Source organism: Protopterus annectens, chromosome 7.part0 (genome assembly GCF_019279795.1).
Source record: "Protopterus annectens isolate FY-2018-M chromosome 7.part0, PAN1.0, whole genome shotgun sequence".
In the NCBI taxonomy this organism is placed as follows: Eukaryota; Metazoa; Chordata; order Ceratodontiformes; family Protopteridae; genus Protopterus; species Protopterus annectens.
Genome location: NC_056739.1, coordinates 125,441,748 through 125,461,683, shown reverse-complemented (window position 1 = coordinate 125,461,683; position 19,936 = coordinate 125,441,748). Strand labels below are relative to the sequence as shown.

Below are 19,936 nucleotides of genomic sequence, written 5' to 3'. Positions count from 1 at the left end.
CACACACTTGCTATTGTGCTGCACAGCCCATCCCTGTTAACAAACACACACCTGGTTTTAACATACACACACACTCGCCACATCTGTTTGTATGCTACAGAGCCCATTCCTGTTAAACACACACACACACACACACACACACACACACACACACACACACACACACACCTGCTTGCATGCTGTAGAGCCCATTCCTGTTACACACACACACACACATCTGATTGCATGCTGCAGAGCCCGTTCCTGTTACACACACACATTTGCTTGTATGCGGCACAGCCCATTCCTGTTAAACACACACACACACAGACATCTGCTTGTGTGCTGCAGAGCCCATTCTTGTTGCGCGCACACACACACACACACACACACACACACACACACAAACTTCTGCTTGTGTGCTGCAGAGCCCATTCCAGTTACACACACACACACCCACACGACATCTGCCTGTGTGGTGCAGAGCCCATTCTTGTTTAACATGCCTGGATGACAGCTGCCTGAGTGCTGTGGTGCCTACTCCTGTGCAAAGTAAACTCATCACAGATGTCTATGTGCTGTGATGGCCTGTTAACAGTTTCCTGTGTGTTATGCTTCTTATTCCTTTACAACATGCACTCCTGACATCTCAGTGTGTGCTGCACTTCTAGCTATTTTGTAACATGAGCAGCTAACAGCCAAATACATGCTGTGGTGCCCCATTTTAAAGGCTAACTTATTTAAAGCATATATCTACTAACACTGCTTCCTAACTAACAAATGAAGAAGTCTGTGCCTTTACTTCCTCTCTTGACCTTTAGCGAACTCTGATAAACAGGACTGGAGGAAAGCCTAATTATGAACAGGAAGCCAGTAGGGAGTTTTATCATGTGAACGTATCAGGCTCTCGACAACCAACGCTAATGGCTACATAACCTTTTGCTGCTTTTATCCACCATACCATGGGTGCAAGTCAGTGACAGTGATGGCCAAATTAGCAGTTTCAGTGGAAGATGTTGCTCCCCTAACCTCCAGGCAGTATTCCCCAACAAAGACTGGGTAAGCTTACATTCACTCAAACATTTTATCTATTACCAAGAAGTATGGAATGGATAGGACAACTGGACGATTTCTATACTTTTATGATCATTACAGTGGACAAACTCTGTTATTATTACTTATCTGGAATATTCATCTCAACCCTCACCATTTGTAGACACCTGGACCAAAGTGCAAATCATTTAAAATTAAAACCGTGGGTGCGCTATCCAGCAGACACTCCTTTTCAAGTTCTCCTCCCATGAGTGTGAAAAGCACAGCCTCACTGCACTAAACAGAGTCTGAAAAATCAAGTAAGCGTGAGAAAAAAGTAACTGCAGGTTCTTGCATTGCAAGTCAACACAGACAGGACACTGAAAGAAATGGAGTAGGACCACATGAATACTGAGTGCGCTGTGGACATCATCAGTCTTTTCTGCAACAGTAGAGAGCATGCAGTTTTGGGTTTGTTTACAGATTCCCGCACACATTTTATGTTTGTATGCGAGTGTGTGACACTATGTCGATTCCTTTTCCTTTAGTTTGACTACTTGTACATTGTGCCAAGGGAAGAAAAATGCTCCTGCACTTAATTCAGTATGTGCTCCACACTGAGCCTTGGTTGTAGGCGAAAAAGGGGATGGGAATCTTCCTACTTACCTGGTGTAAATGTGAACAGGTAAGTAAATGCGCAGTTACACTATCTGTTTACAAACATGCAAGCACATATGAATACAGAAAAATTCCACTACGAAGACGACAGACGAACTGCAGACAGGAAAATCACACATCCCAATGTACGAAACTCATCTCCCTAATTCACCACATTGCACACATCAAAAAATCAGGTTTTCTGCAAGGATACTCACCATGCAAGGGACTTAATTAAATATATAGCAACTCTACAGTCAAAGAAGAAACATCATGCAAGGTGAAAAAAGTAGATGCACAGACTGCATTTATTACCTATTATAACTGTAAGCAAGGTCAGGAAAGACTATGAAAACAGGATTAGTAAGTACTCAGACTCAGCCTGTCCAGCTGCATGGCAAACACCACACACAAACAGACATTTTCTTTCTATACATATACTTGTCAATTTTTTTTTCTTCTGTATTTGTATTTACTTTAAGTACTATTATGTCTGCAATCTTTTGTAATGTAACAACATGAAGCAGAGGTGGGCTAAAGCAGCTTAACATTCTTGTCTTGCACCCAAATTCTGCATGCAGCTCCTAGCCGTGCTACATATGATAGGTAATGCTTCTGATCTGCTCACCAGCACTGCTGCTGTCCAAATACTGCTGCATCACAACGTTACCAAGCTGATCTGGCACGACCTCCAAAGCCTGAACCATGACTGCCAAATCATCACCTCGAACATCAATTCCGCAGTTCACATCCGACATCTTGAGAACTACAACAGAGGCCTGAAATTGGACAAAGTAAATACTCACTGCATAAATTCTTAGGTTAGCCAAAATAAATACAGAATTCATTCAGAATGTAAAGAAAGAAAAGATTTACTGATGTATGGCAACATTAACTCAATTCCCTTTTCACAGCAAGGTGCCTCCTCAAATTATAGGTACAACAAGATTGCGCCTCAGCACAAATCTGGCCACCCATCCACTTTCTGATAACCACTTTAACTTTTACAGGGTCACATGGACAAAGGACTGTATCCCAGAAGCCAGTAGGTACAAGGCACTGAAGCCCATGCAGGCAAGGAAACTAGTCTGTCCCAGAATGAGCTGAGAATCAAAGGAACATCCTCTTGTTACGAGGCAGCAATTGTTGCTACACCACAGCTCTGCCCCTCATACATTTATCAACAGCAATACTATATTTAAGAAGGTTCTATTTTTTAAGGTATAAGCTATATATACTGTTACACAAATGCAGTTTGATGCTGTACTTATCTGACAGCTATTACATACTTTCAACAAATTTTTAAAAACTGAAACAAGTTACCTAAAATACTACAGACAAGAAAATGACATTGAAAATTTGCAATAAATCCAGTGTGCTCTGAGTCCTACAACTAAATGTTGTGAATTACTTTCTCTAAACTACAGACCAAATCAGATACCTACAGATAAACTATAGGGTACATGAAAAAATGTTTCATTACTTGTCTCTTCAAAGGCAACAATTTTACAAACACGCACACACGCACGCACACACACACACACACACACACACACACACACACACACACACACACACACACACACACACACACACACACACACACACACACACACACAAAGGCCAAACAAGTGGTGAAGAGAAAGTAATCCCATCTATAGTGCCAATGACCCAGGTCTACATAGTGGTCTAGCATGCATCAAAAGGCATGTTGGGGTACCTGAAGGAACACGTAATGGCTGACTTCTTTTCCAAGGTGAGCAGATAAGGGAAATAGCTCTATCATGTTTACAATAATGCAATCACTGCAGCTTAATGCACTTAAAATGGTAGATGCTGAAACATGACATGCAAGTGATTATAATAAGCATGCACTTACACCTCCTCAATATCCAAGAATCTTAAGCATATAAGAAAAAGGGACTAACAGTCTATCTCCATGGTGCAGAGGGATTGAGCCATGATTGCATCTTAGGTGATTAGAGCATTAGCCCTGTAGGGGCCAGGGTCAAGATGGAGTGAAGCTGTGTGTAGGGGCCAGGGTCAAGATAGAGTGAAGCTGTGTGTCTCACTTATCTTTCCCTCAGAAGAAGAGTTGCACAGTCTTGGGGATATACAGAGTTAGTGTAATTTCCCTGGTGTTAACAATGAAATGACCACTCATTCTTGGAGGTGTGGAATGACTGATAAACAGCAAAACCAAAAACAGCAAAAGAGATAAGTAAAGTACACCAAAATATGAACTGCCATCTTGCACTGCAGAGGTCTAACATGCCCACCAAGTATCACACCCCTCCCCACAAGTGGGAATAAGTGAGTAATAAATGGGTGTACCAAAAAGTCAGCAAGGAAACAAAAAATATTTACATACAAATATTTTTTTTTAGAAAAGAAAGAAAAAAGGGAACACTGAATATCACAATGAACAAAGAAAATATTATGAAAGCCTTTCACAATAGCTGCACACTGAACAAGATTTCCACAGAAAATATTTATGGGTGAGGACTGGAACCTGATTTGCAATAGCAGAAATGTATCAGAAGGACCTAGAAAGAAAAAAATATAACTAAAGAAGATACATTTCTGAAGAAATTAAAATTTTGCCCTGGAAGTTGTGAATTCAGTAGCAGGAACAGAGACAGAATTTACATATTATTCCTCAAAGTACAACAACTGGGCTAGATAGGACGGTGCCACAGGAAGATGCTATAGAACTTTCTATAGAATGTCCGAGGAAATGGAAAACAAAAAATGTGCCCTCAGTTTTGAAGAAAATGAGCTAAGAGAAGAGTTGCTTGATTTAATAGATCTAGATAGACATATTTAGATCAGTGAAAGAAACAGACTGCAGAAGGTCAATAAAACCCTAAAAGTCAGAAGTTTGATAAAACAAATGAACACAGTAATTATGACTGCCCATAGAGATCCATGCAACATAACAGAAGTAAACAGGATATATTACTGTGCAGCTAAATTAATAACTGATAAAGTTCTACCACAAGAACACAGGGAAGTGAGGAAGAGAAAGGGGAGAAATCAAATACCATCATGGAAATATTGAACAGAGAAAACTAAAGAGGATCTAGATCAATAAAAATACTAAGAAAGATATACGTGATAAAAGCAATGCAATTAGAACAGACCAGGATCTATCATGCACTATCACAAATAAGCTAAAAATCTCAGTACACGTAGAAAAACTTAGCAGGTACTCAGATAAATATAAAGGAAAAGTACAAAATAAGCAATTTATTGATGACCCAAAAAAGTTTTATAGAGAACTGGGAAACTAGGTAAAAGGAATTGACAGACAGTCAAAAAAGAAGAAATGGATACATTTTGGAGAAGTATCTATGAAGATCATGTGGAACATAAAGATGCTAAATGGATAAAGTAAAAGAAAGAATAAGAAGTTTAAAGGTACAGGATATGAAATGGGATGAAGTAACAGCTAGAGAGATTGAAACAAAGTTAAAAAAAAGCTTCTAATTGGAAAACGCCAGGCCCAGATGAAGTACCTAACTTTTGGTTAAAAGTATTAAACATCTTTGCATGAAGATTTAGCCATGAGTAAGAACTATTTATATGCACACACCAAACAGACACCAACCTGGCTAACAGGAAAAACAATGCTCCCACTTAAGAGTAAACCTGCAGGCTACCCTAAAAATTATAGAGCAATAACTTGCCTTCCGACGACATATAAACTACACATGGGAAATGATGCCAATAGAGTTTATAGTTATTTAGAAGAAAACTCAATTATGGCAGTAAAACAAAAAGGCAACAAAACAAAGTCATATGGAAAAAAGGATCATTTGTTGTTAAATAAAGTCATAATGGAGAACTGTAAAAAGGGGAAGACTCTAAGTATGGCATGGATTGACTACAAAAAAGCATTTGATAGTATTCCACATTCATGAATAAAAGACTGCTTACTACAACAGAAGAAAGAAACTTACAACAGAAGAAATAAACTGTTGTAAAAAAGAGTAAAATCTCATGACTGGAGGAACTCCCTGGTCAACCTCGGTAAGAAGCTGAGATCCCTCATAAAATCCTCTAAAGCTAGTTACGAAAACAAAATTGCCACTGACTCTAAAGACAACCACAAAGCATTCTATAGCTCTGTCAAGAATCTCAATGGCAACACTTAGATCTGCTCTGAGTTACAGCACAATGGCACTAAATATACAGAACCAACTAATATTGCCAACATCCTGGCAGATAGGTTCAGTGCTAACTTTACCCCCCTCTCACCCCCTAGAGGGCCCAGCTCTATACCGAAAGAATGCAAAGTTCCTGTAATCACGGCTGCACAGGTAAAAAACACACTCTCCAAAGCCAAGAACACAGCATCCATGGGACCTGGCAATATCCCAGGCTGCGTTCTACACGAACTACAGAATGAACTGGCACCCTACCTAAGTACCATGTTCAATCATAGCCTCACCTCAGGCTTTGTGCCCACTGAATGGCACATCGCGATGGTTATCCCACTCCACAAAGGGGGAGCCATGACGGACCCCAGGAACTACCACCCAATTATTAGCCTGATGAGCCTGGTCTGCAAGGCCATCGAATGTATCATCATGGAACTCATAAACAAAGACATTGGTAATCTCCAAACTCTGGACCCTACCCAGTTCGGATTTGTAAAAGGCAGATCATGTCTCCTAAACCTGATTGACTTCTTTGAAGCAGTCACCAAAGCCATAGATGAGGGTAAGGTGGTTCACACAGCTTATCTAGATCTCGACAAGGCTTTTGACACCATCCCCCACTCTGGAACTATAGATAAGCTCACTAAACTAGGTATAAATCCCTATGTCACAAGATGGGTTGCCAACTGGCTCATGGAAAGAGCCCACACTGTGAAAGTAGCAGACTCCAAATCGGACTTCAGACCAGTGACAAGTGGAGTGCCACAGGGTTCAGTCCTGGGTCCTCTCCTGTTTGGTATCTACTTCTCTGAAGTACAAGCTAACACAGAAGGTCTTTGGCTAACAAAGTTTGCAGATGACTGCAAACTAGGAGCCATAATCAAAACTCCTAACGATCTGGACATACTACAAAAGGGCCTCACTGAGACAAATGCCTGGTGTCAAAGCCATGGCCTGAAGCTCAATGCCAAAAAGTGTATAGTCATCCCCTTTGGTAAAAACTCTGTACCCATGAACTACCACATAGCTGGTAGTCTACTTAATGCCGAAAATGTGATGAGACCTTGGGACACAGGTGGACAGTAGTCTCTCCTTTGATAATCACACTGCCACAGAGGTCAGGAAATCCTTCTACGTGGCTCACCTCATCACAAAAGGTTTCTCATCCAGAAAAAAAGAGGTCATTGTTCCCCTCTACTCATCACTCATTAGACCCATTATAGAGTACAACGCCCCTTTTGGTATGTACCTCACAAGACATCTACAACTGGAAAGGCCACAGAAATACCTCACAAAGAGGATTACTGGCCTCAAACAGATGCCCTACGCAGACCATCTAAAAAAACTCCAGCTTTACTCCGTCGCATATCGCCTACTCAGAGGCGATCTCTGCCTAACATACAAAGCTATGTCAAACCCAGAGCTGTTGGACATGCTCCACTTAAAGAAATCCCACTCCCTCCAAGCTACATGCTCTAGGGACCTAAACCTTGTCACCACAATAAACAGAACATGCTGGAGGGATAGATTCCTGTCCCAGAGACTTCCCATACTCTGGAACAGACTACCTATCTATGTCAAACAGAGCTCCTCATTAGCACTCTTCAAGAAAAATCTTGATGATTGGATGGGAAATAGGAAATTCACCCCAGGGATCACTTCTGTGGCTCTGCTCGACAGGGGCACAGGAAAATAATTTTCTTGGGTGGCGAAAGCCTAGGGTACATTTTTGGCTAGGCTTATATAGGCCCTAGGGCCAATAGCCTAGTACCTACCTATGAACCTTAAAATGTATAAGATGCACCCTACACTGATCAAATACATTACAGTGACCATAAAACAATGGCAGGCCACTTTGCAATTAAGCCAGGATAAAGGACAAATTATTATCCCAGGGATAAAAATTCAAAGGGGGCTATTCCAGGGTGACTCTCTGTCACCGCTGCTATTCTTCTTGGCCTCAACCCACTAAGCTGTCTACTTAACAGTGTAGGCCATAACTATAATTTGACTCCTGCAAAACAACATCTTCTCTTTGTCAATGATTTAAAGCTGTATAGCTCATCACATGAGGAACTGAAAGCACAACTGCAAGTTGTCGAGACTTTTTCAAATGATATAAGAATGTCATTTGGTCTTGATAAATGAACAAAAGCAACCTTTAAAGCAGGAAAACTGCAGCACCAGGAAAACATCAGTTTGGGACAATAATGTGATATAAAAGAACTTGAAGAAGAGGGGGTGTATAAATATTTGGGGATTGATGAAGGATCAACAATAAAACATGAACAAACACAAACAAAATTTAGTAAGGAATACTTTAGAAGACTTAAATTAATCCTGAAAACAGCGTTGACATCTAGGAACAAAATCCAAGCTATAAACCAATTTGCTCTTCTTGTCCTAACTTACAGTTTTGGACTAAGTGACTGGCCCCAAAACATGTTGGATTGATTAGACAGGAAAACAAGAAGGATGCTTCATGCTCAACAAATAATTTATAAAAATCAGCGCATACCAAGATTATATAGTCCCCCTTCCGAAGGAGGGATGGGCCTCCTTGAAATTGATTACATGTATAGATCTGTAACTGTGAGACTCCCACACATCTGCTGACCTCACAAGACCCAAATGTAGTGAAAGTTTTGAAACAAGAGGAGAATAAATTTAAGGTGACTTCTCTGCTTAATCTAGCAGAAGCATATCGGGGTCAAGCAGGAATGGAAATCAATCCAGAAGTAGATAAAAATCAGGCAGCAATTGAATGTGTTAAAAAACAAAAGAAAGAATATTACTGGAAAAGCTCACCCAGATTCTGCTACAGTTTGCTGTAAGAGAAAGGTTCGTTTGTTTTTTATTTGTTGTGTTTTGTATTACTTTATTGCCTTTTTCTATTTTGTATACTGTGATTTGTTTTCTTTACACTGTGTTTTACTTGTATTCTGCTTTTAACTGCATACTAAAACTTGAAAAGAGACCACAGCCTGTCTCTTGCGAGTCAGACAGAAATGTTTCTGTTCTTAAACACCACTGTCTTTCGAGTTGCCTGCCTCTTATGTTAATTTGACCATATAACTCATTTCCTCTCCGCTTTTATTGGCTGGTGTGAGTAAGCACAAAATTATCACTTTGTGAAATCACTCCCCTTCAGCTATTTAAATTTATTGGCCATCCTACTGTATTCCATACTACCAGAATACAAAAGTGACCACACCCTTTCAATCTATTTTGCTGTTTTAAAAATAGTGACTCTCCACTAAAACGTAACTTTTAGACAGGTAAAACTTAAGTTACCTACTTTCACATCTAACTCTTCTAGTGCACACTGCAGTATTTAGGATAAACCATTATTTTTCATCTTACCTTTAAGCATCTATTGCAAGACCACCAGTTATTGTAGAGCCCACATTCTGCCTCTCAGTAGTCATCTTGGGATTAGTGCTTCTGTTTTCTCCTGGTGAGAGGAGCGAAGTTACATTATTTCCTGGAGACTGCTGATCACCAGAAAGCTTAACTGCTTTATAGGTGATAGCTTAGAATCTGTGCTTATATTCTGATCCTGGTGAGAGTAGGAGCAGAGTGCACTGATTCCTGACTCTTTCTGGTTGGAGAGCGAGTGTCTGTGCTTAACATACCTGATTGGTCTAAACAAATAAACCAAGCAGAGTATCGCACCATGAAGGACAAATGTGGAACTGTCCAAAATAAAGCAATAAAACCAAAAAAGTATCCCAGGGCAGTCCACGAACCAGGCAAACAGTTCAACCATATTAAAATAAATGTATTTGTTAAAAATAGGTTAGTGCTTTCACACAGAGCTTCATCAAACCATTAAGAACAAAGTGGTCAAAATTCATTTAAATATAAAGCATCAACCAATCCTAGGCTTCTATCATCTTAAGAATACAAGTATGAATAGATTAAGATGATAGAAGTCTAGGATTTGTATATGAATTTTTTAAGTCATTATTTAGATAGGAAGGTTTTTAATATGCTTTATAATATGTGTCTTCTCTTTAAGTTTGATGGATCTGGATATGTGAGTTAATTGGAGCCATAATAGAATCACCTATTGATGTAGGCATTCTACAAAAGGGCCTCACAGAGACAGATGCTTGGTGTCAAAGTCATGGCCTCAAGCTCAATGCCAAGAAGTTCACTGTCATCCCCTTTGGGAAAAACTTGGTACCCATGAACTACCACATAGGCGGTAATTCACTAAACACTGAAAGTGTGATAACAGACCTCGGGACACAGGTTGACAGTAGTTTCTCCCTTGATAACCACATCACCACAGTAGTCAGGAAATCCTTCTACGTGGTACACCTCATCACAAAAGGGTTCTCTAGAAAAAAGGAGGTTATTGTTCCTCTCTATTCATCCCTCATCAGACCCATTACAGAGTACAAAGCCCCGTCTGGCATGTATCTCACAAGACACAACCATTGGAAAGGCCACAGAAATACCTCACTAAGAAGATTACTGGCCACAAACAGATGCCATACGTAGACCGTCTCAAAAAACTCCAGCTCTACTCCATCACATATCACCTACTCAGAGGAGAACTCTGCCTAATATACAAGGCTATGTCAAACCCAGAGCTGTTGGACATGCTACACTTCCCAATCTCTCCGAACCACACGCTCCAGGGACTTAAACCTGATCACCACAATAAACAGAACATGCTGGAGGGATAGATTCCTGTCCCAGAGACTTCCCATACTCTGGAAGAAACTACCCATTCATGTCAAGCAAAGCTCCTCATTGGCCCTCATTAAGAAAAATCTTGACGATTGGATGGGCAATAGAATATTCACGCTGGGGATCACTTCTGCACTTGGGGCACAGGAAAATAATTTTCTTGGGTGGCAAAAGCCAGGGAACCTTTATGGCTAGGCTTATATGGGTCCCAGGGCCGATCACCTTATAGGTTCATAGGTAGGTACTAGGCTAAGGACCAGATGAGAAGGAAAGAAATGTGGAAAATCCATAAATATAGTTCCAGGTATAGAAAACATCTAGAAGAACCTCATGTTGATCAGGAACAAACACAGGAATGGTTAAGGAGAGGTGAATTCAAACCAAGAGATGAAAGGTTAATATTGGCGGCTCAAGATAGTGGGCTGAGTACAAGTTGGTTTACAAAGTCCATTGAACATGTGGAAGAAACAGACCAATTTAGGTTTTGTAAAACCAAATTGGAAACTGTCGCAAACCTTGTTGCTTGTTGTGACATACTAACGGCAGAAGTACACTGAAAGGCATAATAATGTGGCAAGACTGCTGCACTGGGTACTGTGCAAACATTAATGTACTGAAGTGGCTGAAAAACACTGGAAACATGAACCACAAAGCATCATAGATAATGATGAAGTCTACCCATCACATGGGATCACCCATTAGTAACAGTCAAAAGATAGATGTCAGAGAACCAGATATAGTGGTCCATGAAAAGAAGACAAAAGTAGCACTGATTACTGAAATCTCCACACCCAGTGACTACAGTGTCTTGCGTACAGAGAGACACAAAGTCATAAAATATCAGGATTTGCAGACAGAAATAAGAACAATGTGGAAGAAAGATACTCAGACAGTCCCAATAGTAGTAGGAGCAATGGGTCTTACAAAAAATAATCTACAATCATATTTAGATATGTTACCAATACTTGTAACTCCGTATGAACTGCAGGAGGAGTTATTACTTGGCACATTGCGGGTGCTGCGAAAAGCACTTTTGGCTGACATCAAAGATTGAAACAATACTAATTTCATGAACTTTAATTGTACTTTGACTTAGGAATGGGGTCTATTCTCATCATGGTATTAGAAACCCAAAAGATTTGGAGAAATTAAAAAAGACAAAAATTATATTTAACAGGCGCATGTATATTTAATTGAAAGCTTTGACACAGATCCAATAACTATTTTAGATCATGCACCAATAAAAACTAAGATACAGATGCAGGGTATTGAAGTAAAAATGAAACAGTGGTGTTTTTTACTTGTTATTAACAGATGCATTTAACTCATTACAACTTAGTGATGGCAGTTACCTCCTATTGCCCAAGACCATACAATCGAGAAGGAGATTAAATCTCTGAATGTTGAACAGGATTCTCCTTTGTAACATTTTGGAGTTGGGTGTTTGCCCTTTCCCCAATGTGGAGAGATCTTGGAGTTAGTATATATAATATGCAGGGGATGTGGGGGTGCAGGGTGGGGCTTTTTCCCATCCAAAGACGTTGTTGTTCACATTGCTGGCTTCCAGAGGAGAAGCTGGTTCAACATTCTGAGATTCAAACTTTTCAGTCTTGATCATATGATCTTCCAATCATATGATACATATTCAGTGGAATTATTCAAGTTTTACTAAGGAAGGTAGAAATTTCTTTAGAAGGGATAGCTAGTGAGTGGGACAAAATGAAAATGGAGATTAAAATAGAGAAAAAATAAAAGAGAAAGAAGTAAAGGAAAAAAGTAACAAGAATTATTTAGAGGGCTAACTTAAGTTAAAGGATTTCAGAATAAGGGGAATCTGACAGAAGAACAGCAACTGCAGAGTACTAAAGCAGAAATAAGGGAGTATTTGGATAATATGTATGACTCAGAAAGGCTGCTTTTAAGGAACTATTTTTGATAATAAATCCATAGCACAAAAATTTTAGCATTACAACTTAGGAAACAAAACAGAAAGGGTTACTGCCAATCTTAGGGAGCCTTCAGCAAGAAAAATAACCAGAGATCTTACAGCAGTGTTATAGACATATAGGAAACTTTGTAAAAATTTGTATAACGCAGAGAAATTTGGAAACCAAGAAATGACACAAATGGAGGTATCTATGGAAGACTTAATTACGCAAAGGTTATAAGCAGATAAGGATCAACAATAAATAGCAAAGACAGGAAGAGATGAGATAAAAACGATGATGTAGAATCAGTCTACAATGAAGTCTCCAAGAACAGACGTTATTCTTGAGGGAGTTTGCAAGTTAGGATGGAAGAAATGATAAATATCTGGAAGGTTTTGTTTACTATTTAATAAAGGGTGGAAGCACCAACATCTTGGAAAAAGCTGTGGTGGCTTAAATACCCAAAGAGGGCAAAGACCCATGAGTTGCAGCTTCATATAGACTCATTACAGTTTTCAGACCATCATTATAAAGTGTTTATATTAAATTAGCCAAGGGAATGGCAAAGATGTTGCTAAAATTGATATATATGGATCAATGTGCTTTGTGGAGGGGAAGGGAGGCAAACATTTGACATTAACACAACAATGATGATCCAAAGGGAAGCAAAATGTAAGAAAATACTGCTATTGTCAGCGGGTCTTAATGCAGAGAAAGCATTTGATAATGTCAGCTGGAATTTTAACTGTATTCCCTGATAGAATAATAGTGTTAATTAAGAGGATACATGAAGGGTTGAAGGCAAGAATTAAAGTGGGAGTATTCCTTTCTGAGAAACTGTGTTTAAACAGTGGAATCAGGCAGGGGTGCCCCTCCTTCTGCTTTGTTATTTTTTTATATTTAGAACCACTGGCAAAGAAAAAATATTTGGGCGGCACAGTGGTACAGCGGTTAACATTGTCGGCTCACAGCAAGAGGTTCTCCGGTTCAATTCGCAGCTGGGGTGCCTTCTTTGCAGTCTGCATGTCCTTGCTGCATTCATGTGGGTTTCCTCCAGGTGCTCCAGTTTTCTCCTATATTCAAAATGCATACGTCTGGAGCATTTCTCCCAGGGCCTCCGCTGAAAATAAGCTGTGTTCTAGTTAGACTTTCATGGTCAACAAATGTCAAATAAATAAATACGGGACTAAGAAATTCAAGGATATAACTGCTATGGTAATCAGGAAAATAGCTTTACTTGTGGATGGCATTATTTTGGATTTGAAATATTCAGGAAAGGACATTTCTGTAATGAATATTTTGAGACAGTTCCAATACTTTTTTGGGATACAAAATTAATGAAGATAAAACAAAAGCAACAGTTGAAAAGCAGAAACATATCTACCTGTACATAAGTGGGATGAGGCCAAGAAGTCTGGACAGTTTAGAGACTGCCTTCCCTACCAGGTATTGATAACAGTAGAGTTGGGGGTGCTAAGTGAAAGACTAGTTCTGATAAAGATTTTGGTTGAGTCTAGAACAAAACCTGTTGTTAAAAAAGGGATAATTAATAGGGTGTATAACATTTTTCTTGATAACCGTAAGAAGCAATCAGAGGAAATTAGAAATTTAGGGAAGAGAGACTGGAGAGGCAATTTTGGTTCACAAAAATGCATGCAACAAAGTCTAGAAGGTTTATGCATGGAAATGTTTGCATAAATATTTTATACCAAGAGTAACGTGATGGATTTCCGAGATGACTGCACATTGAATATTGAATAACTGCTTAATTCAAGCTCTCCCAGTATGAAAACAGAAACTCAGCAGAGAAAGCCAGTGGACTTGTATTTCTGGGTAAATTTTAGTAACCGGCTAGTAGGTGAACTGTCTGAATGCCAGGAAAACAGAAATACCAAGGACCTAAAAGGAAATCAGCTACAAAAAGTGAGGAAAAAACACTGCCAGAGAAGAATGCTGCAACTGTTCAGCAAAAAGCAATGCAAGTTCCTGACATAAATTCAAGTAACCTAGAGGAAATTATAAGACAACTGCATACAGACCTGATTAAAATAAACAAAACACTGATGATGTATATCAATTCAAATAACAAAAAGCTGGAAAAAATGGAAAGCTTTAAACAGATATTCAAATCAGGTGATAAAACTGCAAAACTCAGAGGTTGAAATGAAGAAAAGGCTGGCTGAATATGAGACTGTTCAAAAAGAGATGTTTCAAAAAAATAACAGTATTAGAGGACTGAGCAGGTAGGGAAAACCTTACATTTTCTGATGTACCAGAGAAGCTAGAAGGAACAGACTGTATTAATTTTATAAAAAACACAAATAAGCAACTGGAGTGGTATTCCACAGCAGGAGCTGTTAACTGGAAGGGCACATTGTTTGTATGCTCAAAATGTGGCTACTAGATAGCAACCTAGACCTTTAATAGTAAAGATGCACTCCTACCAGCAGAAGTTGTTAATTCTGACAAAACTGTGGCAGAATGACAAAGTACTAAATGTGGGAGACAGCAGAGTGTTTACGGAGAATGATTACTCACTGTACACCAGGCAGAAGAGGAGTCAAGAAGTAAGCGTGAGATTCAAACTGCTGTACCCAGCTATCTTCAAAACATTCTTTCCTGGAGGGAAAATCATTTTTGATGCAGTACATGCTAAGGAGGAACTACAAATGTTTGTCTAACAAAAATGTGCTGTCAAACAGAAGCTGATTCTGCTTCTTGTTCTTCTGGTAATAAAGACCACAGAGAGACTGTGCCAGTGAAACCTTTTCCAATGTTTCAACAGAAGATGCTTGAGAGATGGAAAAAAAAGCATAAGAGTTCATTAGAAGAATTGGCAGTATGCTGGAAATGCAACCATGTATCTGGTTCTCATGTCTCCACAGAGACAATTTGATGAAGAAAAATGCTGGAGATAATGTTTTCAGAAAGCATTCAAGTGTTTGCCAAGCTGGGAGAGACAAAGACAAGACAAAACCAGACAGCACTTAGTAGAAGCACAGGATGTACCATGCATATTAGCATGGACAATCCTTTTTGGTTAACTCAAGTCTAACAGTATGGCTGTCAGTATGAGACACTTGCTCCTACTAGGAGGATAAAACTTCAATATCTAAAGACGTATATAGTTTTTTTTGTGTTAGTATTAAGTTATTACGTTTTAAGAGGGTTTCGGGGTGTGTTTTTTTGTTTGATGGCTTTCAACAACACAAAACATTCTGTAAAACATGATATAGGCTCAAATGGGTATGAGAAGAAACAACTGCATAAAAGATCAGCTTGCTAAACAGTGTATGCATGTAACACAAAAGCTGGAACTAGACATTTAACAAAAAAGCTGCAACACATAAAAAGTGGGAATAATAATTTTTTAACACAATGACAAATTTTTGTAATGTCTTTAAATGTCAATGGTCTTACTGTTAAATACAAAAAAAGAAAACAGTGAACTATATTAAAAACTGTCGAGTGCAAATAGCTATGCTACAGGAGACATACTTGGAAAAAATTAACATGTGAATTTGATAAAGAAATGTCTTCCGAATGCTTATTCAGCACATACCTGGTGCAAAGGAAAAGAGCAATAATAATATTAATCCACCTAAAACTGATATAATGGAGCTTAAGAAAATTCTGGGAGTAATAATGAGCTGTCAGTGAGGAATATTACTTACAGATGGGGACTGGAACTTCATTTGCAACAGTGAAGATGTGGCTGGGGGCCCAGAAGGGGAAAATATAACAAAGCAGGGTAGATATTTGAAGAAATTTATGAAAAATTTGGTGTGGAAGATGTAAATTCAGTATTAGGAGTTTGGAATAAATTTACATATTATTCCCCAAGATACAAAAACTGGGCTAGGCTAGACAGAATTTACATTTCACAGGAACGAACATGTACATTTATGGATTGATATGCATCCAATAACTTTTTTTGTTCTTGTGCCAATAATTAAACTAAAAGCACAGGGCAATGAAATAAAAATGAGACAGTGGTGCTTTCCTACTTGTCTGTTGAAAAGAGATGAATTTAAGGAATGGATAGTAGAAATTATTCTTAGAGTAGATAGAAATGTTTTTCTGAAAATATAGCTAGTTAGTGGGATAAATAGCTAGTGAGTGGGATAAAGTTAAAATGGAGTTTAGAGGGACTGACAAATGATAAATTACTGCAGAATGGGGGATCTCAGAACAATAGGAGCAACTGTAGAATGCTAAACAGAAAATAAAGGATGCTAAACAGAAAATAAAGGATTACCTCCATAATATGCATGAGTTTAGAAAGATTGCTGTCAAGCAACTGTTTTTTGTTAATAACTCTAGAGCACAAAAACTTTTAGCATGATGAATCAGGCAACAGAAAGTAGAAAAGGCTGCCACCAAGCTTACAGAGCCTAAAACAAGGAAGATAACAAGAGATCCTGTAGAGGTATTAGAAATGTTTCAGAAATTCTATGAAAGTCTTTACAAATCAGAGAAATATGGAAATCAAGAAAAGGTACGAATGGAAATGTTTACATAATAATTAAATATACCAAGGTTAGAGGTAGATGAGGCTCAATTACTAACAGAATAGGAGGAGTTGAGATAAAAATGATGATGTATAACCTGCAGGTAAGTCCCCAGGAATAGATGGTATTCCTGTGGAAGTTTGGAACTTAGGAGGAAAAAAAATTATAAAGATCTGGAAGGTTTTGTTTAACAGTACTTTAAGAGGAGGAGAAGTACCAACATCCTGCAAGAAAGCAAGAGTCATGAGGGATAAGATGATTCTTCCAATAGAACAAGGTGGATTGGGAATACCAGATTTGAAGGGGTATTTCAGAGGTACACAGTTAAGGTACCTACACATAGCACAAGCAGAAAAAATAAATAGTTATGTACTCATCATAACGTTCGATCTGTGTTGTCTCCATTTTCACTTTTTCCTCACACTTTGGTTCGGATCCAACTTGGCCGTTGCAACAGCTCGTGGCAACCAAAACGCTCTTGAGCACCCTCTCTTACTCATAATGCCTCTCTCCTAATCACCTCAGATCTTGTTTGCATATAATCATAGAAAAAAATAGAACAGAAAATTATCTTATACAAGGGTAAGACTATTTCTGTCTTTCACAACAGCCAATAACAAATTTAGGTCAACAAGCTTCATCAGAAGCCAAAAAAAGGATAGGGAATAGTGGGTAGGATCATGAGGAAAAAGTGAAAATGGACAACACGGATGGAACATTATGGTGAGTACATAACTATTTTATCTGATGTCAATTTTCACTTTATCCTCATACTTGGGACAGAGTCCGCAGCTACCTGCTTTCCTGGGTGGCCTCATGGGAGGATATTATTAAGAGCCATTGAACCGAAAGAGGCTCGATCCTTGGAAATCAAGGGTAGCCCAGGTTGCTGCAGCACAAATGTCATCCATGGACGATATAGACTGAAAAACTGCAGAAGTGGCCACTTCTCTGGTGGCGTGATCCTGAACAGGCTTTGGTAGTTCTAAACCTTGACCCTTGTAAACATACGAGATGCAGTCCGTAAGCCATTTAAGCTAGAGTTACCTTGGTCACTGGGAGACCCAATCTATTTTCTGGGAAAGAGACAAACAATTGGCTTTGTTTTCTTATGTCCTTTGTTCTATGAAGGTAAAAACATAGTTGTTTATGAACATCTAGCAAATGCAGCATATATCCACCTTTATTGGTGAAGTTAGGGAAGAAAACTGGCAGATTAATGGATTGGTTGATAGTATTCTCTGAAACTATCTTTAGTAAGAAAGAAGGGTTAGTACATAAAGTGACCCGGTCTTTGTGAAAGATTAAATAAGGTGGTTGGGTTGACATGGCTTGAATCTCAGAAATTCTCCTTGCTGACATAATGGCTACCAAAAATATGGTTTTACAAGAGAGAAATTTAAGCTGACATGTAGCTGTTGGTTCAAAGGGAGGCTGTATAATCTTCTGTAATATTAGATTTAAGTCCCAAGGTGGTGAAGGATCTCTCTCAAGAAAGCTTTGCATAGTTTATGTAGAGCAAGGGAGGAACCATAAAATCCAATGTGAAAGTTACAAATTGCAGCTAATTGTACTTTTATTGTAGAATATGCTGCCCCCTTGTTAAACAGTTGTGCTAAAAACTCTAAAATAGAGTGGATAAGAACTGAAAAAGGGTCTACATCATTTGAGACCAATACATGAATCTCCACCATTTACTGTTGTACAACTTTCGTGTAGACAGCCTATGGGAAGACAGCAGGATATGGTGCACTAGTGAAGACAGCATAGGTTGTCTGGCTATTAGTGGAACTGTTGATACCAAGCTGTTAGCTTAAGACTGTAAATGTTCAGATGAGGGATTCCTGTGGGGCATACCTATCAACTGTACAGATTTTTGCATAAAGTCCAGATTTTTGCCTCATATTTTTGGTCTGTTTCTCATAAAATTGTGTTTTTTCTGGCAAAACACTGGCAAATCATTGAGGTCTGAAGTCATAAAATAATGACAGACATCTGACTTTCAGACTTCATACCCTTCAGAAAATTCACTCTAATGCAAAACCTGTTATTCTATAAATTTTTAAGTGTGTAAGTTTGCAGTATTTGAAGTGTCCCTATTTCTGTGTCCTTTTGCCCCCCCCCCCCCTGTTATTTATGGCTTTGTCCAAATTCCTTGCTCTAAGAGGTTGAGAGGTATACTAACAGGTGTGACAGAAGGTCTGGAATTGGATCCAGAGTCCATGGCTTCTTCCATAGGTGAGGCCAAATAAAGGGAAAACAGATTTGTCTAGGCCAATACTGGGCAATGAAGATGAATTCTCTCTTCAACCTGTTTGCTTTCTGAAAAAAATGTGGGGATAAGTGAGGTAGTGGGAAAGGCATATAATAGACTGGGAGGACAATCATGAGTGACAGAATCCCTAGGGTCTCCTCCAATGGGGGGATCAGGGCAAAGTAGCTGCTGCATTTCTTGTTCAGAGGGGATGCAAAAAGATTGCAGTAAGGTGGCCCCACTTGCAGAATACATCTTCCTCCACTTTCTGATTGAGGGACCACTCGTTAGGCATAATGATGGACCTACTCAACTTGTCTGCTTTCACGTTGGCCTTCCCTGGAATGTGCATTGCTACTAGAAACAGGTTGGTCGAGATTGCCCACTGCCACACTCTAAGCATTTCTCAACATCACGGCTATGATCTGGTTCCCCCTTGCTTGTTGATGTACCAGACTAGTGACATGTTGTCTGATTGAATCGCTACTGTCCCACAAGGGAGAGCATTCTGAAAGGCTTGCAATGCTAGTAGCATTGTTCTCATCTCCAAGATATTTATATGTGACTTGGCTTCTTGAGAAGACCACATGCCTTGGACTGTTTTTCCCAGACAATATTTGGGTTTGTGAAGAGCCGAGCTTGTCTCGTGCACCTGATAGACTTGATAGTCTCCAGAGCCGTGGTCGAGGGTAAGGTGGTCCACACAGCCTA

At 39.1% G+C, this 19,936-nt stretch overlaps 1 protein-coding gene across 1 annotated transcript in view; it reads right to left on the bottom strand.

Moving 5' to 3' along the window:
* Positions 1-19,936, bottom strand: part of UHRF1BP1 (UHRF1 binding protein 1) — a 1,147,688-nt gene that overhangs the window by 250,202 nt on the left and 877,550 nt on the right. Inside the window, exon 17 of the mRNA XM_044076560.1 lies at positions 2,297-2,447. Coding sequence (XP_043932495.1) covers positions 2,297-2,447 — 151 coding nt within the window. The remainder of the gene's footprint in view (positions 1-2,296; positions 2,448-19,936) is intronic.